A 27122-nucleotide genomic window follows, 5' to 3' on the forward strand; every position below is an offset into this window, starting at 1 on the left:
TAGCATTGTCTTTTATAAATAATGAAACTTTAAAATATGTCATTGACATATGATTTTTACTTGCTTTCAGGTGGTACAATAAGAGTATCAGCCGAGACAAAGCTGAAAAACTTCTTTGGGACACAGTAAGTCTCCTTAACCTGTCTTTTGACATAAAACAAAATGAATTAAGTGCAGTGTCTCATGCCTGGAATCCCAGTGATTTGGCAGGTCAAGGTGGGAGGATCACTTGAGCCCAGGAGCTCAAGGTTACAGTGAGCTGTGATTGTACCACTGCACTTCAGCCTGGGCAAGATCAAGAACCTGTCAAAAGAAGGAAGGAAGGGAGGGAGGAAGGAAGGAAGGAAGCAAGGGAGGAAGGGAGGGAGGGAGGGAGGGAGCGGGGGGAAGAAAGGGAAAAAGGAAAGAAAGAATTGTATTGTTTTTTCAGCCTTGCTGTGTTTTATGCCCATGCAGTGGATCGATATGTTGGATTAACAATAGTTTTCATGTCTGGTAAAAATATTCTGGGAATTTACAGGACTAGCAAACCACAGGATGAGAAACCTGGGCTTGGCATTGGCATGCAGACATCACCACAGCTGCAGCAGTCTTTATGAGTGGTGATGGCTGGCCATGGAGTGCCATCAGGGCTGGTCTGCCGTGCCTTCTTCTCGGTGTAGGTCAGAGGTGCCTATGACTCTGATTCAGCCTGGCTGGGCTGTGAGTCCAGATGGAACACAGCACTTGTTTTAACAGTTATTCTTTAAAGCCATGCATAGCAGGACTGATTTTACTCAAGGATGTCAAGATTAAGGGAGAAAGGGAAGAGAAAAGTAGAAAACACGGTATGGTGGGGCAGGTACTGGGCTCTAGTTCCTGTTAAGTCACCAACTCAGTGTATGACTTTGGGGACCTCTCTTCTTCCTTCTGGGCCTCAGTTTATCAATGAGTAGAAGGGGAGCATTGGATTAAGTCAGGGATGGCAATTCCCCAGCCCTCATCCTGCCACTTTCTGCTCCTTGTCCTGTGACTAACACGGCTGACCATAGTCCACAGCATTGGGACTCTTGGGAAACAAGACAAATGCTGAAAAAAGAGCAAGCAAATCATCTAAAATAAACTGAGGTAAACTCCAGAGGAGTTGGGAAAGATTCCATGAAGGAAAAGAGGTTGAGCTGAGTCCTTACTGAACTCTGGTCTCTCCTTGGCTCTACACCAACTCAGTACTTGGTTCCTGTGGGTTCCCCCAAAAAAACACAGAATTGTTTTTTTGAAATTTTTAGAATTGCTGGGAAATGTTCAAAAATACAGATTCCCAGGTCCCACTCCAGATCCACAGAATCAGAGTCTCCAGCATTAGTTCCTGGGAATCTGTACTTTCTCAAGTAAAATTTACAATGCAAATGTAGCCAGCTCAAACCTGGTGCCGCCAGTCTATGTTAATGGATAACAAAGTAGAACTTGATTAATATAAACTAATTGAGTGGAGTGCGAAATTAATTAAAACTCTGAATTACACTGTGTTTAAACAAGTGTAGTTTTGCTATATTAAATCACACATCAGTTAATGTCATCTGTGGAGCACTTCAAACAGCCCACATTAATAACTTCCTAAAGATGATTCCTGTATTACAGCAGTTCTCGTGAGGTGCTAAGTCCATTTTGCTTGCTCTGGCAGTTGAAACATTCCTCCTTACTGATATATATGAATGTGGAGGGGAGTGTTTGTTTTGTTTGTTTGCTTGTTTATTTATTTATTTATTTTGAAACAGAGTCTTGCTCTGTCACCCAGGCTGGAGTGTAGTGGCCTGATCTTGGCTCACCGCAACCTCTGCTGCCTGGGTTCAAGTGATTCTCCTGTCTCAGCCTCCTAAGTAGTTGGGATTACAGGCACATGCCACCACACCCAATTCATTGTTGTATTTTTACTAGAGACAGGGTGTCACCCTGTTGGCCAGACTGGTCTCGAACTCCTGACCTCAGGTGATCCACCCACCTTGGCCTCCCAAAGTGCTGGTATTACAGGCATGAGCCACCATGCCCAGCCTCCTTACTAATGTTTTGAGCTACTTTACCAAATTCTCTTCTCCTCCTTAGGTAAATATGAGGGCAAACTTCAAACTTAGTCCAGATTCTGGATAGAATTGAATGGCATTTTCTTGCTATTTTTCACTGTTTTTGTATGCTGTTTTGGAACAATAGCTGTGTTATTTCTAGGTGTATTTAGAGTCTTTTTATCTAATAAGTATAGGACCTTTAAGAGAGGAATTGCTGCGTAGTATTCCATGGTGTATATGTGCCGCATTTTCTTTGTCCAGTCTATCATTGATGGGCATTTGGGTTGGTAAAAAGATGAGTTCATGTCCTTTGCAGGGACATAGATGAAGCTGGAAACCATCATTCTCAGCAAACTAACACAGGAACAGAAAACCAAACACCGCATGTTCTCACTCATAAGTGGGAGTTGACAATGAGAACACATGGACATGTGGGGGGAACATCACACACCGGGGTCTGTCGGTGGGTGGGGGGCTTGGGGAGGGATAGCATTAGGAGAAATACCTAATGTAGATGACGGGTTGATGGGTGCAGCAAACCACCATGGCACATGTATACCTATGTAACAAACCTGCACGTTCTACACATGTACCCTAGAACTTAAAGTATAATAATAATAAAAGAGATGAATTGATTCATTACACCTTTTTATGAACTAAAACTCCTGGTGTACTGCCTCATACATATTTCGCCACTACACTATAAATGCTTTATCTTGTTCCTGGTGTACCTAGGCACCCAAAAGTGTATCTAGCCCCTTGTAGTTGTTCAATAAATATTTGTTGAATGAATGAAGGAATATATTGAATGCTTAATAAATGTTTTTAAACTAACAACTCCGCTTAAGGGAGACCTGGGTGATCATAAGCATCACTGCAGGAGCTTTTTAAAAATACAAATTGCCGGACTCCAGGCCTATCAAATCAGAACCTCTAGAGGTGGCACCCAAGTTATTCTGGGACTTACCCATGTTTGGGAGCCACTAAAAAGCATCTCCTAATGTGCTGTATCAGTTATTCCAATGTTGCCTCCTCCAAGAAGTCTGTCATGCCTTCCCTCGCCCTAGCTATGGAAAATGGGTTTTCTTGCGTTTGAACCCTTGTAGGTCAAATGTTATTATTAGTATTATTACTTCTCCAGTGGCTCTGTTCTCACTCTGCCTCCAATCTCAGCAGTTTCTCTTCTGTCTTTACCCATCTAGGTAGATGGTAAATTCCTTGGAAGTGGGTACTCTGTAATTGCCTTAGAACACCTTACAGCATCTCACACATGGGGCAACCTGAAGTTCAGACATTATAAAATGTTATTGAAGACTCAATGTTGACTTAATAATTGGTTTGTTTCAAGAGAAGAAAAGCACCACCTCCAGAATGAAAGATGGCTGTATGTCAGAGACAATGTTAAAATATAATGCAGCATAATGAGACTATGAATTATCAGTCCATCTTTTCACAATAACTTAACCTGTGTGTTAAGATTATGTTCTGAAAGGTCACTTTCAAATTATGCGAACAGAGAGAAAGAAAAATACTCCTAGCACATCCAACATGTCTCAGATGGAGACTGACAATGGAATAATTACTTCCAATAAGTGGCATACCATAGCATGTGATAATAATGGCCAGTAAGAACCCTAATAGTCCTTGTTCTGGTATTGCACTCCAGGAGCAATTCTAGGCCCATTACTTTAATTCTCCCAACAACCTTCCAACGGTCATTTTACAGATGAGGAAACTAAAGCTTATATAGTTACTCATCTTTATAAGTTCCTTTTAAGGCCAGGCGCAGTGGCTCAGAGCCACCTGTAATCCCAGCACTTTGGGAGGCCGACGCAGGTAGATCACTGGAGGTCAGGAGTTCAAGACCAGCCTGGCCAACATAGTGAAACCTCATCTCTACTAAAAATGCAAAAAATTAACCAGGCATGGTGGCAGGCACCTGTAATCTCAGCTACTCGGGAGGTTGAGACAAAACAATTGCTTGAACCCCGGAAGTGGGGGTTGCGGTGAGCTGAGATTGTGCAACTGCACTCCAGCCTGGGCGACAGAATGAGACTCCATCTCAAAAAAAAAAAAATAGGAAATTCATTTTAAACCCAGAGATTCTAGAATTCAAACAATTAGCATGGGCCACTGTGTGTGCGCACAGGTGTGCACCCATAGGCAAACCATCTTTGTAGTTGTGGGACAGAGGGATTTGCGTTGTTGTAGGTTCTATATACTTTGTTCCTTATGCTCCAAGTGTATGCCATCTGCACAAACATCTTGTCTAACTCTGACCTTTAATTAGGGCCCTCACTATGTCTAAGTTAAGTGAATCATAATATTAGGCTTAATAAATGTTACCAGCGCAAATTTATAGCAGAGTAGGAACAGAGTGTTAGATACGAAGGACTTAAAATAGATTTCTTATTTTTTAATTTTCACCAAGAATGAATAAAATGGTATGTCCATTTATTAGTGCTTGTTTCATCAGTGCCTGTTGCATCAGTGCTGGCAAAATTGTCAGGGTGGCGAAAGTTACATTCTCAGGGCACTCCCTTCTTCCCACCTCTCTCATGAAACCAGGAGCTTAATGTTCTTTTTCCTTCTGCCCTGCAGCCAAATTCTCACTCTGGAAAGAGCCTAAGAAATATATTATCATTAAGAGAATCCTTACACACTGTTGGTAGGAATGTTCATTAGTTCAGCCCCTGTGGAAAGCAGTTTGGTGATTTCTCAAAGAACTAAAAATAAAATTATTATTCAACCCAGCAATCCTATTGCTGGATATATACCCAAAGGAGAATACATTATTCTACCTAAAAGACACCTGCACTCTTCATAACAGCAAAGACATGGAATCAACCTAGGTGCCTATCAACAGTGGATTGGATAAAGAAAATTTGACACACCAATTTTCTTTATATGCAGCCCTAAAAAAGAACAAAATTGTGCATTTTGCAGCAACACAGGTGCACCTGGAGGAATTATCCTAGGTGAATTAACACAGAAACGGAAAACCAAATACCACATGTTCTCACTTATAAGTGAGAGCTAAACAGACATCAAGACAGGAATAATAGACAGTGGGGACTCCAAAAGTGGGAAGGAAGGGAGAGTGGCAAGGACTGAAAAACTACCTATTGGGTAATATGTTCACTATCTAGCTAATGGATTCAATAGAAGCCCAAATCTCAACAACACGAAATATGTCCATGTAACAAACCTGCACACATACCCCCTGAATCTAAAAAAATTTAAAAGTTTTATATTCCCATTAAGACACTGATGAAGTTTTCAGGACAGTTTTGTGACTTTGTAGGGGAATGGAGAAGCAGCTTCTAACTTTCTTTGAAAGGAGGCATCTGGAGTAGTAGACCAAGCCTGGGCTTTGCTTGCATGCCAGAGTTCAAATCCCAATTCTCTCACTTTCTAGTTGTGGGTGGTGGGAATGCCACTTAAGCTCTCTGGCACTCAGTGTCATTGGCAGTTAAGGATACCAATATCCAGATGGCAGTATTGTGGTAAGAGTTGGAAAATATCTGTAAAGAGTCTGATCTATGCGGAGCTCTAAAAGGGCAGAGCTTATGTCTGTACATGTCCATTCATGGTTCATGTCAGCACGAGAACAGTCTGGGATCTGCGTAGGAGACCAAGGAATATCTACTGAAGGACAGGAATAAATGAAACGGTAGCCATTCTTACTGAAATCTGCTCTATGCCAAGTGGGCCTACAGTATTTCTTCCTTTTGTGGGCAAGAAAGTAGAGCTGGAGGAATAAGCCTGGTTTCCTGAGATCGCTAACCTTCCATTCTTTCTAACCATTCCAGGGCAAAGAAGGAGCCTTCATGGTAAGAGATTCCAGGACTCCGGGAACATACACCGTGTCTGTTTTCACCAAGGCTGTTGTAAGGTATGGAGCTAACTCTGCTCAGCAAAGTGGAGAGAAACACTTCTGAAGTGTGTGAGCATTGGGGTACAGACAACAAAGTCAGACAGTGCAAGAGGTAGAGGCTCACTAGAAATGGTCTGTTTTCCCTCTTCACTCTGAGAAAACCAAGGCCATGGAGATCAAGGCTAGAACTTAAGAGACTTAGAAAGTGACAGAGTTGGGGGTGGATGCCAGGTCCTCTTTCAATTAGCATCTCCAATTTTAGAGTTCTAAAGATATAAAATACTTGGCACTGTATTGGATGAGTATATAATTTAATGCATAGAATAACAGAAGAGATATTTCTATCTGGAAGCAAAAATATATGAACTGCAGTTCTGGCTCTGCTCATAAAACTACCTACCATTAACTGAATCTTTATTATGTGCCAGAAAATATGCAGACCATTTCCAATCCTAAGAAGCCCTGAAGGCAGGTATTACTGTGCTCATTTCACACAGAAGAAACCGAGGTTCAGGAGCTGATGGTGCCTCCCTACAGCCGTGGGTCTGAAGGGGCCAAGGCACCTCCAGCCTTCAGCCAACTGGACTGCAAGACCCTTGCTGCTTTTCTGCCCCTCCGGGCCTATTTCTTCTTTGTAAAATGATGTCTAAGAACCCATCTAGGGTTCAAATTCCCTTCTAATTAGAACATTAGTTAGAACTAAGCTGTTTGACATTGACCAAAGTGCAGTCAGAATTAAGAGAAGAGACAAATAATTTTTAAGGTGTCTTTGGAAAATTGTTTTGGAAGACTGAGACTGTGAGCAGGACGTGGAGCAAGGGCAGGTGGCAAAGAGGAAGGGCCTGATCCAGGGATGGGAGGGAACACAGGGGCTGTGCCTCTGCCATGGCTGGGAGACAGTAAGGAGGTGACCTGCAATCCCGCAGGTATGATGGCAAAGGGATGAAACATACAGTCTCTGTTGAGGCTCCCCACAACTACCCCCAGCTTCAGGAACTCACTAGGAGGCCTTACTGGACTAAGACTTATTGAGATTTAATACAGCAAATACAAAGCAAAATCAACAAAGGGAAAAGACACATGGGACAAAATCTAGAGGCAACAAAACACAAGCTTCCGAGAGTCCTCTCTCACTGGAGCCACACAGGATGTGCTTAACTCCTCCAGCAACAAGTTGTAACCACACGTGAGCGCTGCCTACCAGGGGAACTCATTAGAGACTCAGTGCCCAAGGCTTTTATTGGAGGCTGTTTCCATAGACAGCGCCTGCCTAGCACGTGCCAAAATTCCAGATACCCAAAAGGAAAACAAGTGTTCACCATAAATCACACTGTTTCTAGCAAACAGTTTAGGCACAGCTCACCACCCTTATCAGTCAGAGAAAGAGCCCTCCTGAAATCCCAGTTCCCAAGCACCAGCCAAGGGCTAAGCGTGCAAGCAGGTCTTTCTAAGGAGAGTAGTCAGGCCTGTTATGTTCATCCTGTGCAGCATAAAGTCAAGTAAGTGTGAAGGGGTCAGAGAGGCTTTCTCAAAGTATGCTGACAATCAGTTAAATTCATAGAACAGGCAAGGCAATCACATAGCAAATATTTCCATTCATTCATTTTGTGGCAGTGGAAGAACCATCACCAATCCATCACAACACTGCTGTCCACTGGGTCCAGACACAACCTCAGAGTCCTTTTAAACTCAGTACTGCAGCACCCAGGGCCAACCTGTCAAGACTGACTTACAAGTTGAACAATATCTACCATCTTGTGAGAGGTTACAAGACAAAGATAGTAAGAACTTAATACTAGTAGACTTTTTTTTTTTTGTCTCAACATTGCTTCTTAATAATAACTACATTTACGCTTCATTTGTTTAAGTGAGAACAACCCCTGTATAAAGCACTATCACATCAAGGAAACAAATGACAATCCTAAGCGATATTATGTGGCTGAAAAGTTTGTGTTCGATTCCATCCCTCTTCTCATCAACTATCACCAACATAATGGAGGAGGTAAGCTCTAAAGCAGGGGTGGACCAGGGCCACCCAGCAGGAGGTGAGCAGCAGGTGAGCAAGCATTACTGCCTGACCTCCGCCTCCCGTCAGATCAGCTACATTAGATTCTCATAAGAGTGCAAACCCTGTTGTGAACAGCACTTGTGGGATAGGTTGTGCGTTCCTTATAAGAATCAAATGCCTGATGATCTGAGATGGAACAGTTTCATCCTGAAAGCAACCCCCTGCCACACCCATCCATGGACAAACTGTCTTCCACAAAGTCGGTCCCTGGTGCCAAAAAGGTTGGGGACTGCTGCTCTAGAGGACAAAGCCAGAAGGCACCTGGGTTAGGCTTTTTTGAATTGCTATCAAGGAATACCTGAGGCTGGGTAATTTATAAAGAAAAGAGGTTTAATTGGTCCATGGCTCTATAGAAAGCATGGTGCCGGCATCTTCTTGGCTTTTAGGGAGGCCTCAGGAAGCTTTCAGTCATGGCAGAAGGCAAAAGGGGAGCAGGAGTATCACATGGCAGGAGCATGAGCGAGGAGGGAGAAGGTGCCACAGACATTTGAACAATCAGATCTTGCATGAACTCAGAGTGATAACTCATTTATTATCACAAAAACAGCACCAAGGCATTTGTGAGGGATCCTGCCCAATGACCCAAATACCTCCCATCCCACCAGGCCCCACCTCCTTTCCTTTCCTTTCTTTTCTTTTCTTTCTTTTTTCTTTTTTTTTTTTTTTTTTTTTTTGAGACAGAGTTTTGCCCTGTAGCTCAGGCTGGAGTGCAGTGGTTCAATCTTGGCTCATTGCAACCTCCACCTCCCAGGTTCAAGTGAGTCTCCTGCCTCAGCCTCCTGATTAGCTGGGATTACAGGCATGTGCCACCACACCGGGCTAATTTTGGTATTCTTGATAGGGACGGGGTTCACCACATTGGCCAGGCTGGTCTTGAACTCCTGACCTCAGATAATCTGCCCGCCTCAGCCTCCCAAAGTGCTGGGATAACAGGTGTAAGCCACCATGCCCAGCCAGCGCTTACATTTCAACATGAGATTTGGAGGGGACAAACATCCAAACGATATCAGCACCCACACAGGAGACTTAATGAAAACTGGCAAAAGCCCACCCTGGCTTCTTTTGGACCATAAATAATAAACAAATATACAAATAGAAAAATATGACAAATATTTAATTATATTATATATCTTCTATTAGCAAGTTATCTTATGGAAATCATGAAATTTTACCACCTGCCCACCTGTGCCTATGATGTTTTCAAGGAGGGCGCAATCAGTAATTAGGCTTTGGGATTTGTTTTCCAGAATAAAATTAGCTTTTGCATCTGATTATTATTATTCTTATTATTTTTAGTGATTTAAGTTAGATGGTTGCTACAGCAAAGCCCTAACCACTGCTTCTTGGCTTTTCAATCATCCCAGGCCTGGTGACTCGACTCCGGTATCCAGTGTGTTTTGGGAGGCAGAAAGCTCCAGTTACAGCAGGACTGAGATACGGTGAGCAGTACAATCAGGAATGTAAACTCATGTCCCTCAAGGTCTGGGGCAAATTCTGAATAAACTGGCCATGAGCCTACCTGTTCCCCAGACTACAAATCACCATTAAAACAAGTATATTATATATCTAGAGATGATGGCATTAATGAATATTTACATTGTGTGTAAGAGAAGTACATACATAAGCATGTTTCTCTAGGTCAAACCAGTGACCATTGGTTTTAGTGAAGAGTTCATTAATGAAGTGTTTGTTAAGCACCTACTTTGTACAGAGCACTCTACTAAATGCTATTAGAAAAATATTAGAAAACCGTGCCTTAGCACTGTGTTTCCACCTATCTTCTAGAACTTTTATATCATTTAGTTGGTTGAGTAGCAGACTATTGCAAGAACTGCAAGCTGACAGCATCTGGAGGTATTGTCTGCATAAGAGAGTGTTAAATTCTTTGGAATGCCTTAGGCGTGGCAAGATCTCCAGTGCTGCAGCCCCTACTATGTTTGCTTGTCCTATGGAATTGCTTCACTCACTTGGGATTATCTGCCTGGACTCTGAAGGCATATGGCTTTGCATAGCCTTGGCCCCAACTGTGCGCTGCCTGTGGAGAAGGCTGCCTGATTTTCATTTCTTATCTCCTAGGTTGGTGGTTCTCAAACTTCAGTGTGCATCAAAGTCTTCTAGAATGCTTATTAAAAATGTTGACTCCTGGCTCCTATCCAAACACTCACCAAAACACAATCCTTGATAGGGTCTAGGAGTCTGCTTTTTTTTTTTCTGGCATGGTCTTACTTTGTCACCCAGGCTGGAGATGCAGTGGCGTAATCACGGCTCACTGCTGCCTTGACCTCCTGGACTCAAGTGATCCTCCCACCTCAGCCTCCCAAGTAGCTGTGACTACAGACACATGCTACCATGCCTGGCTAATTTTTAAAAATTTTTTGTAGAGACAGGGTCTCACTATGTTGCCCTGGCTGGTCTTAAACTCCTGGGCTCAAGCAATCCTCTTGCCTCGGCCTCCCAAAGTGTTAGGATGACAGGCATGAGCCACTGTGCCCAGCCGAGTCTACATTTTAAACAAGCATGCTAGGTGATTTTGATACAGGTGGTCAAAGGGCAATACTTGGAGAACCACTGCCACACATGGGCTTCTTTATCCCTAACCAGCACCATGTCCAGCACATAGTAGGTGCTCAATACTGCTTGCTGTTGAGTCTATGCCTCAAAGCGGTGAAAATCTTGCTATTTAGGTACCAGACCAAGCGTTGGAAAAGGATAGTGCTTCTTTAGCCTCCTTATGAAAATAAGGGTGTTCTAATAAATGTAGAGTCTTAATGTGTCCACGCGGGATGGAATCTCAGATATTATCTGGTCAGCCCACTTATTTTGTCGGTGAGGAAACTGAGTCTTGGAATCTCGTATTTGTTTGTTAAACATTTCTTGAGAACCTCCCATGTGCCAGACACTAGTTTGTGCTAGATTGTGTCTCTGCACAAACTGTCTTTAAATCTGTCTCTTTAACTGCCCGTCCGCCCCAGTAAGGCCTAATAGAGTTCTGCGTATACAGCAGATGCTCTTGATAGATGAATGAATGAAAGAATGATCAGCTCAAATGAAATTTACTTAGTGTGAAAAATGACAATAAAAACTTTAGAGTCAGACATAGAAAATGGTTGTTACATTGCAAGAACCCTTTCTTTAATATTTTGATTAACATGGTTTCTTTAATATCTTGATTAATGTCACTCTCCTTCTTCTTTCCATGTTACCTTCCCACATATATTTTCATAGTTTTCTAGCATATCCTATGTTATTATGTGGGAAAAAGGATTATTTATTTGCCATCTTTGAATTATATTAACATAGGCTAAAATTCTAGATAGGGCTTTATAATCCCCTGGTATCCCAGAACCTTATATCTACCACTTGCTGACCCCAGGGAACTCTCTCTTTCTCTTCCAGGGAAATGGGTGATTGATCCCTCAGAACTCACTTTTGTACAAGAGATTGGCAGTGGGCAGTTTGGGTTGGTGCATCTGGGCTATTGGCTCAACAAGGACAAGGTGGCTATCAAAACCATTCGGGAAGGGGCTATGTCAGAAGAAGACTTCATAGAGGAGGCTGAAGTCATGATGTGAGTGCTCGAAACAGGGATATGCAGAAACTCTGGGTGGAGGAACATCAGTTCTGTGTTCTTGAAATGCCATTCAAACGCCATAGGGTACTATCTCCCTGTGCAAGCTCCCGGCAGTGGCTTCCTATCACACAGATAATAAAATCAAACTCTTCACAGTGGTCTCCAAAGCCCACCATAATCTGATCACGCCTACCTCCCCCTTCTCAGCTCCTACCCATCTCTCCTCTGGTCCATGACATGCCAGCCACACTGGCCTCTGCTCATCTTCACACACACAGCTGACTCCTTGCCATTTGTCAGGTCTCAGCTCCAATGACATGTTTTTGTTTTGGGGAGGGAATGAATATTATTTTCATCCAAACCATAAATTAGACAAAATGACCATTGGCTATTTTGGTACCATAATATTTTCGGCATTTTGGGGAGGCTGAGTTTAGGCCATCTCAACCCTTGTTTTTTTCCTCCAGGAAACTGTCTCATCCCAAACTGGTCCAGCTGTATGGGGTGTGCCTGGAGCAGGCCCCCATCTGCCTGGTGTTTGAGTTCATGGAGCACGGCTGCCTGTCAGATTATCTACGCAGCCAGCGGGGACTTTTTGCTGCAGAGACCCTGCTGGGCATGTGTCTGGACGTGTGTGAGGGCATGGCCTACCTGGAAGAGGCATGTGTCATCCACAGAGACTTGGTATGAGCACGCAGGGTGAACACCCACAGGTCCAGGGTAAAGGGACACGTCTCACTGAAATGACTGGGAATGCATTAATAAATAATACATCACAGACAATCTCCTTTCCTCTCTCAACCTCTCACCTACTTCGGGTGGTCCTAGTGGAAAGTGCTTCAAGAGGACTTACTTCTGGGCCCTAATCCCAGTCCAAAGTCTTTCACCTTGCATTTCAGTTTTTAGTCTTCCAAAATGGAGATCACTGCCACTCCTTCTTAACCTCTCTGTGACTCAGTTTCCTCCTGGTAAATTGAGGAAACTGAGTTTGTCTGAAGGTGTTATTCAAGGGTCTACCAGAATCACACTGGGGAAGCCCTTAAGCTCCTCTCAGAATCTCTGGTGGCTGGGACTCAGGAATATTCATTTTAACACATTCCCCATGTGATTTGTACACACATTAGAATTTGAGACATATGGCTGGGCGTGGTGGCTCATGCCTGTAATCCCAGCACTTTGGGAGGCCAAGGTGGGTGAATCATGAGGTCAGGAGTTCGAGACCAGCCTGGCAAAGATGGTGAAACCCGATCTCTAGTAAAAATACAAAAAAATTAGCTGAGCTTAGTGGCGGGAACCTGTAACCCTAGCTACTCAGGAGGCTGAGGAAGGAGAATTGCTTGAACCCAGGAGGCAGAGGTTGCAGTGAGCTGAGATCGTGCCACTGCACTCCAACCTGGGCAACAGAGTAAGACTCCATCTAAAAAAAAAAATTGGAGACACACTGGGGTGTTATCTCTAAGGGCTCTTTCAATGCAACATTCTATAATACTAATTAGGGGTCAGGTACTCTCCTTATTGAAGAATAGTTTTAAAAGGATTAACAACATCAAAACATTCTTAATCTAGTCAACTGGGAGACGCTTTCTTCCTGTTATCCCTGATGTTAACATTTCCTATCACATCAGGTTGCATTAGAGCCTATCTTTGGTTAGACAACACCAAGGATTTCTAATTAGAACTCAAGAATGGAGATAAACTTACTCATCTTGATAGTGGATCTTACACATTCAACTTTCCAGTTAACTTCTAGCAGGCATTTGTGAGGCTTAATTAACATTTGTAAAGCTCCATGATGCCCTTGTATGACAGCACTGCAGTAAAGCAAAGGACTGGAATTATAGGATACTTCTTAACTACTGACAACCCATCAACAGTTTTCCTCTCCCCCTTTGTTTGCCTGTCTCCTCTCCAGGCTGCCCGAAATTGTTTGGTGGGAGAAAATCAAGTCATCAAGGTGTCCGACTTCGGGATGACAAGGTAAAAGAGGGATGTGGTGCCAGTGAAGTCTCAGGAATGGGACTCAGGCCCCCGGAACATTCTGACCTTCTCCCTCCACTCTCTTCCCAGGTTCGTTCTTGATGATCAGTACACCAGTTCCACAGGCACCAAATTCCCAGTGAAGTGGGCATCCCCAGAAGTTTTCTCTTTCAGTCGCTATAGCAGCAAATCGGATGTGTGGTCATTTGGTGAGTGTCATGCTGGGCCCCACCGCCCCAAGATCTGGGCTGCAGGCCAGCTGTTTCCCTTATCAAATGCAGACAACCTTACCCACCCTAACCCAGTATCGTATCATGAGGGTGTCCCACTGGAGGGTTGCGTAAGAAAGGCCCTGAAAACTATGAAAGGGCCTTCATTATTTTGTTTGTTTTTAGAGATATTGGACATGGTGGTGGGAGCTAAACTAAAAGTGGAAACAGCATTCTGGTGCCAGCTGCTATGAAGTCAAAAGCTGGAGAAGTCAGGAGATTCAAATATGAGCCCCTTGAAGGCAGGGACCATGTTTTGTCCAACATTACATTTCCATACTTATCTCTCAATAAGTATTAATATTTATTCATTCAACAACAATTAACTGAGGATCTATTCTATGCCAAGGGCTAATCTAGGTGCTGAGGATGCAATGGTTCATAGGAAAGAAAAGACTTCTATTCTTTTGGAACTAAATTTGAGACAGGAGGAGACACAGAAAATCACAAAAGATCATAATAACCATCGTAAACCATAACAATCATAAACATGCTAAGGGATAGAAGATAAAGTCAAGCAATCATAAGTAGTTGCTATGAATAAAATAAAACAGTATTGGCGCAGAGTAACTAGAATGGAAAGAGGGTCTGCTTTGAATAGGGTGGTGTGGGAGGGCCTTTCTCAGAAGGTAATTCTTCAGCAGAGACTTGAATGATAGGAGGGAGCTGTCACCATTTGAAGAGCCAGGGAACAGTGTCCCTGATAGAGGGACCAGCAAGTGCAAAATCTTGGTGCATCCAAAGAACAGGGGGTACTGACTTATTGGGAGAACAATAGACAATGAAGGTGGCAGGCCATGATAAGGAATTAGAATTTCTAAAAAGTGCAAATGGCTATGAATGAATGAATGATGTTGGTATGGCGGGATGTACCAAATGTTCTTGCTGAATTTGTCATGTCACCTGAAGTCATAGTTTGTGCATACTAAAGTGTGCAAAAAATATATACCAGAGAACCTCTTTGATTTGGATTATAAGAAGAATTATACTGTGTGCAGAAACTACTTGAAGATTGATTTTTGCCATTCGGTATGAAGGAAGGGTTTGGCAAGGTCTTACTAGTAGTAGAAACCAGGGGGAGGTTGGCTAGGTAAATCTTTTAGGAGAAGAATGAGTGTTAAAACTCTTCTCCAGCTCTAGGAGCCAAGCGGTTTGTTAATTATGAGTCCTACCTGTTTCTTAAAACAGTCCCCTATTCACCAAACCTAGCAGCCACTTTGTTAACCAGGTTTAAGTCACAGAATGGACTTGAAAGAAATTTACTAACAGCATTCTTGGATGACTCTCCTCTTCTCAGTGTGTATAACTAGGAAGGTTGGGGCTGATGTACAGTCATCTCACTATGGGTGATGAAACTGATCACACTGCACCAAGCAAGGGCCCCACAATGAGACATTTGGAGCAATGGCCACTTTAGCACATTCACCTTCTGACTCTGAATGGGGATTATTCAGCCAAAGGGTATCAGCCTGGGAATTTCCTGCAGCATCTTACCGTTAGAGGATTGGGCTGAAATTCGTCCCTGCCTAAGATATGTTATTTGAAGAGAGTCCAGAAATGAGGTTGATGGATGGATGCAGAATAGAAAGAGGTCAATGAAAAACAAGTGTGAAAAAACTGGGGGTACCAGCCTAAGCAACAGAAACCTGGATGAGCTGAAAGCTCCATGCCTGCATCAACCCGTTTGACTTTGTCCTATGTTTTAAGTTTTTTTGCCCTCATTAACAGTGTGCTCTTCAGAACAAGTCAACCTCTTTGTACTTCACTCAATTTTTTTTATCTATACATATCTCATCTATGCATCTATGTATTAAAGAAATCATTCTGAAACCATGTTTTAGCAGCAGCACATTTTCAAATAAATTTTCACTAAAAATTGTGGTGTCTTGGAGTGATAAGCATTCTTATTTAGGGTCAGGTTCTGAATTTCCAACTCCCGAGGCACCTCTGAGTAACACTAGAGATTCTGATCACTGGATCTGGGCTAGGGCCCAGGAATCTGCCATTTGAACAAGCCTGTGAGATGATTTTTATTCAGGTGTTTTGGGGATCATGCGTTGGGAATGTGTACTCTAAGATTCTCTGGAACAAGCTTCGGAAAGCTCTGGATTAGCTGATTTGCAAGCAGCCTTCTTGCTCTGACAACCTGTGAATATATCAGCACATGATAAAGACAAAGCTGGGTGTGACATTTCTACTAAGGGCAGAAGAGGAAAAGAAAGGGATTAAATCAGAGGTCAAAAATAGACAAGCAAAAGATGTGTTTTGCTTGGTCTGCATGGTATTTTTAAAATTCAAGAAGTTCAACTCTTAATTTTTGACTTCTTTTTTTAAAAAAATTAGAAAATGTGACAATTCTGATCCCTCATTTTCATGTGCCATACTTTGGTTGGAGTCAAATCATAGCTGTCTCCTTAAGACAGAACTGTTTATTTCATTTTCCACAATCCTCCCCAATCCCTATAGTGTCACACCTCCTACACTCCATTCATTTACATCCTGCATCGTGGTGTTTGAGTCTACAACTGTCAGTTGTAGCATTTGAGTTTGATATAACAAAGGGTCCATCTTGAAAATCCTTCTCCACTACAAAGGTCGGGAAATTTCAGTTCTTTAAAAATAAGACAGGCCTAATAAACCTCAGATAGACTCCATGTACTTCTGGAGGTAGCACATGAATCCTAATGCCAAGGAGTCTGTAATTTCTAGAGGCAGGTTGGTTTGTTTGCTATCTGTGAGCTTTGTCATTCACTGTGCTGTGCTCACCATTTCTCATAGGTGTGCTGATGTGGGAAGTTTTCAGTGAAGGCAAAATCCCATATGAAAACCGAAGCAACTCAGAGGTAGTAGAAGACATCAGCACTGGATTTCGGTTGTACAAGCCCCGGCTGGCCTCCACACACGTCTACCAGATTATGAATCACTGCTGGAAAGAGGTCAGTGGAGGAAGTGCTTCCCCATGCGCTGTCGTATACAATTTCAGGACCTGCCTCCTTCCCTAGAGAAAGGAGCCCTCTCGAAAGGATGAGGCAGGAGGGATAACTAATATAGATTAGCAACAACATGACTTTGAGGATCTATTAACGGGATGGATCCCCCATCCCTAAAGGAGCTGACAGTGACCTTAAATATTATTTGGTTTGCTACATAATGTCACAAGCTATAAGCACAGCTTCAGAGAGGAAGATGGGGTGTGGCCTATGCCAGCTTCCTTCTCGATTTTCTGAGAAGAGAAAAAAAAATCTGTAACATCATAAAACCATTAGAAGTTATAGAAATAACTTTGGGAACGAAGTTCACTTGTGCTATGAAAATATTAAAATGGCTTAATTTGAGTTCATTTTATTCATTCAGCAATTTAAAATGGGGAGGCAATTACTCTGTACCCACCCGGGTGGCTCATTTACCCCATCCTTGGATTGCAGGCCATGGCTTGAGCCCCATCACTGTGAGTCTTAGTCTTTGCTGAGTTAGAAAAATCATACATTTCAGCCAAAGTGAAAAGTTGCTGAAATAGAGAATTAATAAAAATTCAGATCATTGTAGGACAACAAGGTGGAATACAAAAAAATTAGAACACTAGGATTTTGTCTCAGCTTTACCATTTATTTGCCATTAATCTTTGACAATTCTCTGAACTTCCTTTTTCTTACTGTTGAATTAAATAATGCTTGATCTATGAGCTCATAGAGCTTTTATAATCGGAAAGAAACAAACAATAAAGACATAAACAAGGGCATAAAACAAATCTTATCCACTTCATAAGGATTAGCTGCAATAATAATAATGATGACTGACATTCAATTAGCACTTTTTTCCTCTTTTAACCATCATTTATTGATTTTTTTAAATTAATAGACTTTATTTTTTAACAAAGAGTACAGAATTCTCATATACCCACCTCACCTGAACAGTTTCACTGTTCACTAACATTTGGCATGAGTGTGATACTTTTGTCACAATTAATGAACTTCTATTAATACATTATATTAACTAAAGTTCATAGTTTACATTAAGTTTCAGTCTTTGTGCTGTAGAGTTCTGTAGGTTTTCACAAATTCATAATGCCATGTATCTGTCACTATAGTATCAGACAGAATAGTTTTACTGCCCTAAAAAATCTCCTGTCCTTCACCCATTTATCCCTCTCCTCATCCCCAGACCACTGGCAACTACTGATCTTTTCACTGTCTCCATAGCTTTGCCTTTCTCAGCATGCCACATATTGGCATCATACAGCATGTAGGCTTTTCGGACTGGCTTCTTTCACTCAGTAATATGATTTAAGATCCCTCCATGTCTTTTTGTGGCTTAATAACTAATTTCTTTTTATTGTGAAATAATATTCCATTGTATGGATATACCACAGTTTATCTACTTAGCTACTAAAGGAAATCTTGGTTGCTTTCAGTTTTTGTGTTGTTTGTTTGCTTGGGTTTTGGGGGTTTTGTTTTGTTTTGTTTTGTTTGAAATGGGGTCTTATTCTGTTACCCAGGCTGGAGTGCGTGGTGCAATCTCAGCTCACTGCAACCTCTGCCTCCCAATCTCAAGCGGTCCTCCCACTCGGCCTCCCAAGTAGCTAAGACCACAGACATGTGCCACTGTGCCAAGCTAATTTTTTGTATTTTTGGTAGAGATGGGGTTTGCCACACTGCCCAGGTGAGCTCAGGCAATCAATCCACCCACCTCAGGCCTCCTGTGGTGCTGGGATTACAGGTGTGAGTGCTCAGGCAGACTGGTGTCTTTCACTTAGTAATATGCCTTTAAGGTCCCTCCATGTCTTTGTGGCTTGATAGCTCATTTCTTTTTATTGCTAAATATTATTCCATTGTATGGATATACCACAGTTTGTTTATACATTTACCTGCCAAAGAAAATCTTGCTTGCTTTCAGTTTTAAACAATTATGAATAAAGCTGCTATAAATGTTTATGTGGAGATATTTGTATGCACATAAATTTTCAACTCAATTGGGCAAATGCCTAAGAGTATGCTTGTTGAATCATATGGTAAGACTATGTTTAACTTTTTAAAAAACTGCCAGAATGTCTTCCAAAGTAGCTGTATTATTTTACATTCCCACCAGCAATGAGAGTTCCTCATTAGCATTCGTTGTTTTGGATTTCAGTGGTTCTAATAGATGTGTAGTCGTATTACATTGTTGTTTTAATTTGCATTTTCCTAATTACATATGCTGTTAAGTACATTTTCATATGCTTATTTGCCACCTGTATATCTTCTTGGTAATATCTATTCAGATCTTTTGCCCATTTTTCAATCAGCAAATCAGTAAACAAATCAGTTGTTTGTTTACTTATTGTTGAGTTTTAAGAGTTCTTGGTATATTTTGGATACAAGTCCTTTATCAGATATGTGCTTTGCAAATATTCTCTCCTAGTCTGTGGCTTGTCTTCTCATTCTCTTGACAGTGTCTTTCACAGAGCAGACTTTTAAAATATTTTAACAAAGCTCAACATCAACTTGTTTATTCACGAATTGTGCTTTTGGTTTACATCTAAAAACTCATTGCCAAGCCCAGTGTCACCCAAATTTCCTCCTATGTTCTTATGGAAGTTTTATAATTTTGCATTTTTACATTTAGGTCTGTGATCCACTTTGAGTTAATTTTTCCTGAAAGGTATAATGTCTGTGACTAGAGTCATTGTTTTACATATGGATGTCCAATTATTACAGCACTGTTTGTTGAAAAGACTATACCCTTTCTCCTCTGTTCCTTTGTTAAATATTAGTTTACTATATTTATATGGATCTATATCTGGGCTGATCCATTAATCTGTTTGTTTATTCTTTCACTAGTACCATCCTGTCATTACTGTAGCTTTAAAGTAAGTCCTGAAGTCAGGTAGGGTCAGTCTTCTAGCTTTGTTATTCTTCTTCATTATCATATTGGCTCTCTGGGTCTTTTGCCTCTCCATATAAATGTTACAGTAAGTTTGTCAATATCTACAAAATAACTTGCTGAGATTTTTATTAGGATTATATTGAATCTATAAGTGAAGTTGGGAAGAACTAACATTTTAACACTATAGTGTCTTCCTGTCCATAAGCATGGAATATCTGTCCATTTATTTAGATCTTCTTTGCTTTTTTATTAGAATTTTTAACTTTTTCTCATATAGATCCTGTAGATATTTTCTGAGATTTATACCCAGATATTTCATATTTTGGTGTTCTTTAGCATTAATTTCATGATATATTTTTATATGTGATTTAATTCTCAAAACAATTTCATGAGGTAGATACTATTATTATCCCCATTTTACAAATGACAAAACTGAGGTTCAAAGAGGTTAAATAACCTGCTCAATGTCACACAGCTAATTCATGGTAAAACTGAAATTAAACACTAGTCTATTGGATTCCAGAATACCTGTTGTTAAAAACTAGGACAATGTATATGGAATACAGTCTATAGGGAAGCACATATAAAACTCCGCAGGGGATGCTGCTATTAAATTCTGGTTTGTTTTGGATTTACCTATGACACACAAGTACAGGGAGCTTACAGAGTTCTTTTTTCCCTCTCCAGAGACCAGAAGATCGGCCAGCCTTCTCCAGACTCCTGCGTCAACTGGCTGAAATTGCAGAATCGGGACTTTAGTAGAGACTGAGTACCAGGCCACGGGCTGCAGATCCTGAACAGAGGAAGGATATGTCCTCCTTCCATAGAGCATTAGAAGCTGCCACCAACCCAGGACCCTCCAGAGGCAGCCTGGCCTGTGGCATCAGTCCCCGAGTCACCATGGAAGCAGCATCCTGACCACAGCTGGCAATCAAGCCACAGCTGGAGGGTCAGCCACCAAGCTGGAAGCCAGGCCAGAACAGAAATGATGTCTCTGCCCTCCCTCTAGCCTCTTGTCACATGTGGTGCACAAACTTCAACCTGACAGCTTTCAGGCAGCATTCTTGCACTTAGTAATAGAGAGAGACATGAGTAAGACCCAGATTGCTATTTTTATTGTTATTTTTAACATGAATCTAAAGTTTATGGTTCCAGGGACTTTTTATTTGACCCAACAACACAGTATCCCAGGATATGGAGGCAAGGGGAACAAAGAGCATGACTCTTTTTCTAAGAAAACTGGTGAGTTAACTAAGGTTAAAGTGAGTGTGCTCTGTTGCTGTGATGCTGTCAGCCACAGCTTCCTGCCGTAGAGAATGATAGAACAGCTCACACAGGAGGCCGGATATTCTGAGAAGCAGCTCTATGAGGTTTTACAGAGTACGCTGCTACCTCTCTCCTTGAAGGGAGCGTGGTGAGACCCGTTGGATGGATTGGGGTGAGCAGTTCAGGTCCCATGCTTGGAGCATTGGGTATCTGATATCTGCGCCAGAACAAGAGAACATCTGACGGTGGAGAACCACGTGGTACAAGAAGAGACCTTAGGTTTTATCACTCCCATGCTCATCTTTTATACGAAGCTGTGCAGGTGACTCTGTCTCCTCTTCAGCACAGAATGCTTCCACCAGCATCCTGAAAAGAAATGATTACTTCTGAATACTGACTCTGAGGGGCATCCTTTTTTCCAGCCTCTGGGAATCAGCCCCCTCTCTGCACTATCCGATCCTCATCAACAGAGGGCAGCATTGTGTTGGTCAGTGTTGCTTTGGCGAGCAATTGAAACTTGTTTAGGCCCTGGGGTTGAGCAATTTTAAGGTTGAGACTCCAAGCCTCCTAAAATTCTAGGAGAGAAATAAAGAGTCTGTTCTTGCTCAAACCATCAGGATGGAAACAGTCAGGCACTGACTGGGGTGCTTCCAAGAGGCACCAGAATGCCTATTCTGGCTTGAGCACTTCTATATGCAAGGTGAATATGTGCTGAGCTAGGAGACTTCCCGCACTCTCTCTGTTCACCCTGGGTTCACATCTCCATGAGGCAGTATTATTATTCCCATTTTACAAATAATGTAACTGAGACTTTAAAAAACCAAGACATCTGCCCAAAGTGACGGAACCAGAAAGTCTAGAGCTGGTATTCTAGCCCAAATCTGTCTGACCCCAATACACAGATTCTTTATTCCTATTCGACACTGCCTCCTACTGAAAATGAAAGGGATTGAAGAGGGAATAAATAAAACAGAGAGGAAAGATGGAAAGTCAGTAAAGAAGTAAATATAGAACCCTAGCGAATAGTGTTGCTCTGGCACAGACCACTGTGGTTGATGGCATGGCCCTCCAACTTGGAATAGGATTTTCCTTTTCCTACTCTGTATCCTTACCTTGGTCATGTTAATAACTTTGGAGTTATTCAGTTAATGAACCCTTTAATTCTCACAACCCACCAGTCATGTTGCTTGAAGCCATTTATAGATGAGCTTCAAAGCAACTTTAAAAGATTCTTCTGTAGAAGTATGAGTTCTTCCTTTAATTATCATTCCAACTTTCAGCTGTAGTCTTGTTGAACACTTCATGAGGAGGGACATTCCCTGATTCCCTGATACAAGAGAGGATGGTGTTGCAATTGGCTCTTTCTAAATCATGTGACATTTTGACTGACTTGGGATTCAGATGCATAACTTTTAATTATAATTATTGTGAAGTGGAGAGCCTCAAGATAAAACTCTGTCATTCAGAAGATGATTTTACTCAGCTTATCCAAAATTATCTCTGTTTACTTTTTAGAATTTTGTACATTATCTTTTGGAACCCTTAATTAGAGATGATTTCTGGAACATTCAATCTAGAAAGAAAACATTGGAATTGACTGATCTCTGTGGTTTGGTTTAGAAAATTCCCCTGTGCATTATCTTTTTCAAGCTCAGATTCATCAAAGCCTTAACTGAACATGTGTAAATACTTCACCTCCCGGTGTCCTATCCCGCAAAATGGGCTTCCTGCCTGGTTTTTCTCTTCTCACATTTTGTAAATGGTCCCCTGTGTTTGTAGAGAACTCCCTTATGCAGAGTTTTGGTTCTAGTTTTATTTTGTAGATTTTGCATTTTGTACCTTTTGAGACTATGTATTTATGTTTGGATCAGATGCATATTTATTAATGTACAGTCACTGCTAGTGTTCAAAATAAAAATGTTACAAATACCTGTTATCCTTTGTAGAGCACACAGAGTTAAAAGTTGAATATAGCAATATTAAAGTTATGTTTTAATAAATGTGGTGCATAGGGCCTGGGTTCTGTATTTATTTAAATCGCAAACTCTCAGAAATTTTCCTTAAGTAAAAATGGTTACATGGTTTCATTTTCCACAGACAATTAAAGACTACATATCATTGAACAACATTCATTCAACAAGTAAATATCAAATGTTCCTATGGGTCATGCACACAGCTCAGTGTATGTATCCTCATGAAAACAAAGATGGAAAAGGCATAGTCTTTACTTCTAAAAAATTCCTAGTCTGATTGAAAAGGAAAACATATCAAGAAATAAAATTATGATACAACAATTTAGAGCAACAACAAAAAACTGGTCAAAGAAGAGAAGAGCCCAGAAAAAGTGGTGGACTCTATCAGGGAAAGGATGACACCAAGGGAAACTTCTTAGAGCCCTGATACTCAAAGTGTGGTCCCTGGACAAGCAGCAATAGCATCACCATGTTGTGAGAAATGCAGATTCTCAGGCTTCTTCCTCACCTACTGAGCAAGAATCTTCATATTAACAAGATCTGCAGGTAACTGTATACACATTAAAGTTTAAGAAGCACTGTCACAAGGATATACTGTCTAACCCAGTTTTGAAGATAAATTTGTGAGTTATAAGGTAAGTACGTGGGCAGAAGTAAGAGAAATACTTTCCAGGTAGAGAGAACAGGATGTATTGGGAAGCTATTGTCAGTTCACTATTGCTGGAGAGCGCGTGCATGCACACGTGTGTGTGTGTGTGTATTTTCTCAGCAAGGGTAAGGATGATAAAAAAAGGTGGGTAAATTGAAACTGAGTCTATAAATCTAGGCAAGAACTATACTTTAAAAGACCAGGAAGTTGGAATTTCACCCTATAGGTAGAAAAGATATCATGGCACAGCAAGAGAAGGTCAAATTTGTGATCTGTGTTTAAGAGTATATTCTGGCAGCAGCATAGTGAATGGATTTGAGAAAAGCAAAGCCAGTGGAAAAGAAACTAATTCAGAGATGATTCTTGCCTTGTTCACAGTACCATATTATTTTTCCTAATCATTTACTGTCATCTGCTGTGTGGGTGATATATGGAAATTGTAATTTGGAGTTCGTCACTTACTGTTGGATAACAACAAAATAGCTTTCCCTCTTAAAACCCCAGAAATATAAAGGCTGGGTGGTTATAGTTTTGGTGTGCTGAGCACTCTGTGCCTTTCAGTCCACCAAATGCCCAGCTCCATTGCAGGAGCTAGTTTGTGTGCCAACCACTGAGCATGGATGAGAAAGCTCAAGGCTTCCATGCAGTCTTTTCTAGAACTCACCTCTGGGCTTGAATCCCACTGCCAAATCATCCACACGAGAAAGTCAAAAGCAGATTGGAGGAACAGATCTGCTTCTCAGAGGATTTTTCCTGCAGACCTTGCTCTTCTCAGAATCTCCTAACACCTAAGCCCACCCTTTTGAGGAAGAGACAGAAATGCCTCATTCAGCAAGACAGGGAGTGTGTGCATCATCAGGTGCGGAAACAGCTCCAGATTCCCAATTAGAGGGCTTGGGAAGGTGGCCTGGTCAGGAAGAGAGGGTTAGGGGTGGAAGCTGCATTTGAACAGTAAGCACATGGTTTTACTTTAGAATAGATATTAATTTGCGTGGGCTTTAATGGGGAAGGTGCTGAAATTTTGGTGCACTGAGGCTCACTTCCCAGAGCCACTCCTTGGTACCAGCACTAGGGGTGTGTATGGTTGTGTAACAATGTGTCTGCAATGACTTTGAGATTCTCCCTAAGGTACAATGTATAGTCGGCTTGTAGGATAACAGAATCATACAGACAATGAGTGGTAGAAGGAGTTTTAGAGGTCATTTATTTATTTCATAAATGTTTACTATTCACCTACTATGGCTCTTTGTTAGGTACATGATCTAAAAAGATGACTAAGATATCTTATCAGTTAGGGACCAAGCAAGTCACAATCAAATTAGTATAACTCGAGGAGAACTTTTTCACAAAGGACTATTTAAACCTGTGTGGGTCAGTTTGGGAGAACCTTAGAAAGTGGTACAGAGGAAAACAATAGCTGAGCACTCGTGCTATGGTTTGAATGTTTGTGCTCCTCCAAAATTCCTATTGAAACAATCTCCAGTGCAATAGTATTAAGTGGTGAGGCCTGTAGGAGGTGATCAGGTCGTGAGGGCTCTGCGCTTATGAATGAGATTACTGCCCTTAGGAAAATGTTTGAGGAGTTAATCCCTTTCTGCCCTTTACCCTTCTGCCATATGAGAACACAGCAACAAGATGTCATCTATGGAGCAGAAAGCGAACCCTGACCAGATACTGAATCTGTTGGCACCATGGCCTTAAGCTTCCCAGTCCCCAGCACTGTGAGAAATAAATTTCTGTGGTTTATAAATTACCCAGTCTAAGGTATTTCGTTATAGCAGCTTGAGTAGCTTGAAACAAGTAGTTATCACCCCCTAGGCCCGAAGGGATGATGAGCAGGAGTGGTCATTTAAATATGGAAGGAGAATATTGGAGAGTGCTGCCTTAAAGGAGAAGACCTTTAGTAAGGGACAGAGGAAACCCAAGGCAACATCACAGGGAGGAAGCCAGGGGCATCAATACCCTGCCTCACTCTCCTTCCTTCCTCCCGTTAACTGGGTCTTCTATTGGTCAAATCCCACTGAAGGCAGAGGACAAGGAGGCCCTAGTAGCGTAGTCCATAGAGGTCAGTCTCCAGGACCGGAGTGCAGGGTGAGAGAGTGGAGTGGATCTGGAGAGACAAAGAGAAGATACCTAGTACAGACACCATCCTTCCTATAAGAGGACTCAGCCTAGTGAAAAAGTTCAACACATAAACAAAAGCAATCGATTCTCATTACTCGTAGATTCTGTATTGGTAAGTTTGTCTACTGGATAAAATTTGTTTAGAACCCTAAAATCAATCCTGGAGGCTTTTCCTGCAGTCATTCATGACACAGCCAAGGGTGGAGCAGTGAAAATTTTGCGTTGCTCCATATACACATTCCCAACTGAGGTCAAACAGAGTGGTGTTCAGCTCTCATGCTACAAACAAGTGGCTTTTCTCAGTCTATTTAGTGACACATTTTCTGCATTTCTGTACTTTTTTTCTGGTGATTTTGCTGTTTAAAATGGCCCCCAGCCAGGCATGGTGGCTCACGCCTGTAATCCCAGCACTTTGAGAGGCTAAGGCGGGTGGATCACCTGAGGTCAGGAATTTGAGACCAGCCTGGCCAACATATAGTGAAACCCCATCTCTACTAAAAAAAATACAAAAATTAGTTGGGTGTGGTGGTGCATGTCTGTAGTCGCAGCTATTTGGGAAGCTGAGGCAGGAGAATCGCTTGAACCTGGGAGGTGGAGGTTGCAGTGAGATGAGATCCTGCCACTGTGCTCCAGCCTGGGTGACAGAGCAAGACTTCATCTAAAAGATAAATAAATAAATAAATAAATAAATAAAACGCCCCCTAAAATGTAGTGCTGACATGCTGTCTAGTGTTCCTAACTGCAAGAAAGCTGTTACTTCGATAAGTTTAATAACGTATGAGTTATAGTACTGTTGATTGTGAGTTCAATGTTAATAAATCAATAATATACATTAAATAAGGTTTTTTTTAGCAGAAACATGCATAAAACAAGGTTATGTATTGATCAGTTGACAAAAGTGTGGTGAACAGGGGCTTGCAGGAACCTAACCCTTTATTTCTCCTAGAAGCAATGGTTCAGTATTCATGGCAACTTTATAGAACATAATTACTGAATAAGAAGAACCAACTATAATTGCAAAGAGCTGTTGTAGGTTATGCAATGTAGCTACAGTCACAGTACAGCAAGAGCACAGAGAATTAAGTAAACATACCTAAGGGATCAGGAAGGGCCTCACAGGGGAAGTGAAGTTTGAGATGTGCATTGAAGGGTAAACGAGAGTTCCCAGGAAGGAGAGGGTCTGGAAGGACATTTCAGATGGAGAAATTAGCAGGCATAAAAATGCATCTTATTCCAACTTCTTTCCCTGCATTGTTTTCATGATAGGTCTAGGACCCTTGAGGCCCAAACCAAGTGCTGGCCACAATCACATGAGAGACAACTGAAGGAGTCAAGCACAGTTGACCTTGAACAACATGGAGGTTAGTGATCCCAACCCCTTTCACTGTCGAAAATCCATGTATAATTTTTAATGTTCCAAAAACTTAACTGCTAATAGCCTACTGTT

At 41.7% G+C, this 27122-nt stretch overlaps 1 protein-coding gene across 2 annotated transcripts in view; it reads left to right on the forward strand.

Moving 5' to 3' along the window:
- ITK (IL2 inducible T cell kinase) overlaps positions 1-22929 on the forward strand; it is a 74604-nt gene extending 51675 nt beyond the window's left edge. The window contains exons 8-17 of one of the 2 annotated variants that reach the window (XM_030927015.1): positions 71-125; positions 5852-5934; positions 7785-7918; positions 9349-9423; positions 11381-11552; positions 12023-12215; positions 13468-13532; positions 13623-13741; positions 16580-16737; positions 20351-22929. In XM_030927015.1, the coding sequence (XP_030782875.1) occupies positions 71-125; positions 5852-5934; positions 7785-7918; positions 9349-9423; positions 11381-11552; positions 12023-12215; positions 13468-13532; positions 13623-13741; positions 16580-16737; positions 20351-20422 (1126 nt within the window). In that variant the 3' untranslated portion in view covers positions 20423-22929. Of the gene's footprint in view, positions 1-70; positions 126-5851; positions 5935-7784; positions 7919-9348; positions 9424-11380; positions 11553-12022; positions 12240-13467; positions 13533-13622; positions 13742-16579; positions 16738-20350 lie in introns of both variants that reach the window. The other variant, XM_010363415.2, reaches the window with a different exon arrangement.
- The last annotated feature ends 4193 nt before the right edge of the window (positions 22930-27122 follow it).

The sequence above is a fragment of the Rhinopithecus roxellana genome, chromosome 3, assembly GCF_007565055.1.
Source record: "Rhinopithecus roxellana isolate Shanxi Qingling chromosome 3, ASM756505v1, whole genome shotgun sequence".
Lineage (NCBI taxonomy): Eukaryota > Metazoa > Chordata > Mammalia > Primates > Cercopithecidae > Rhinopithecus > Rhinopithecus roxellana.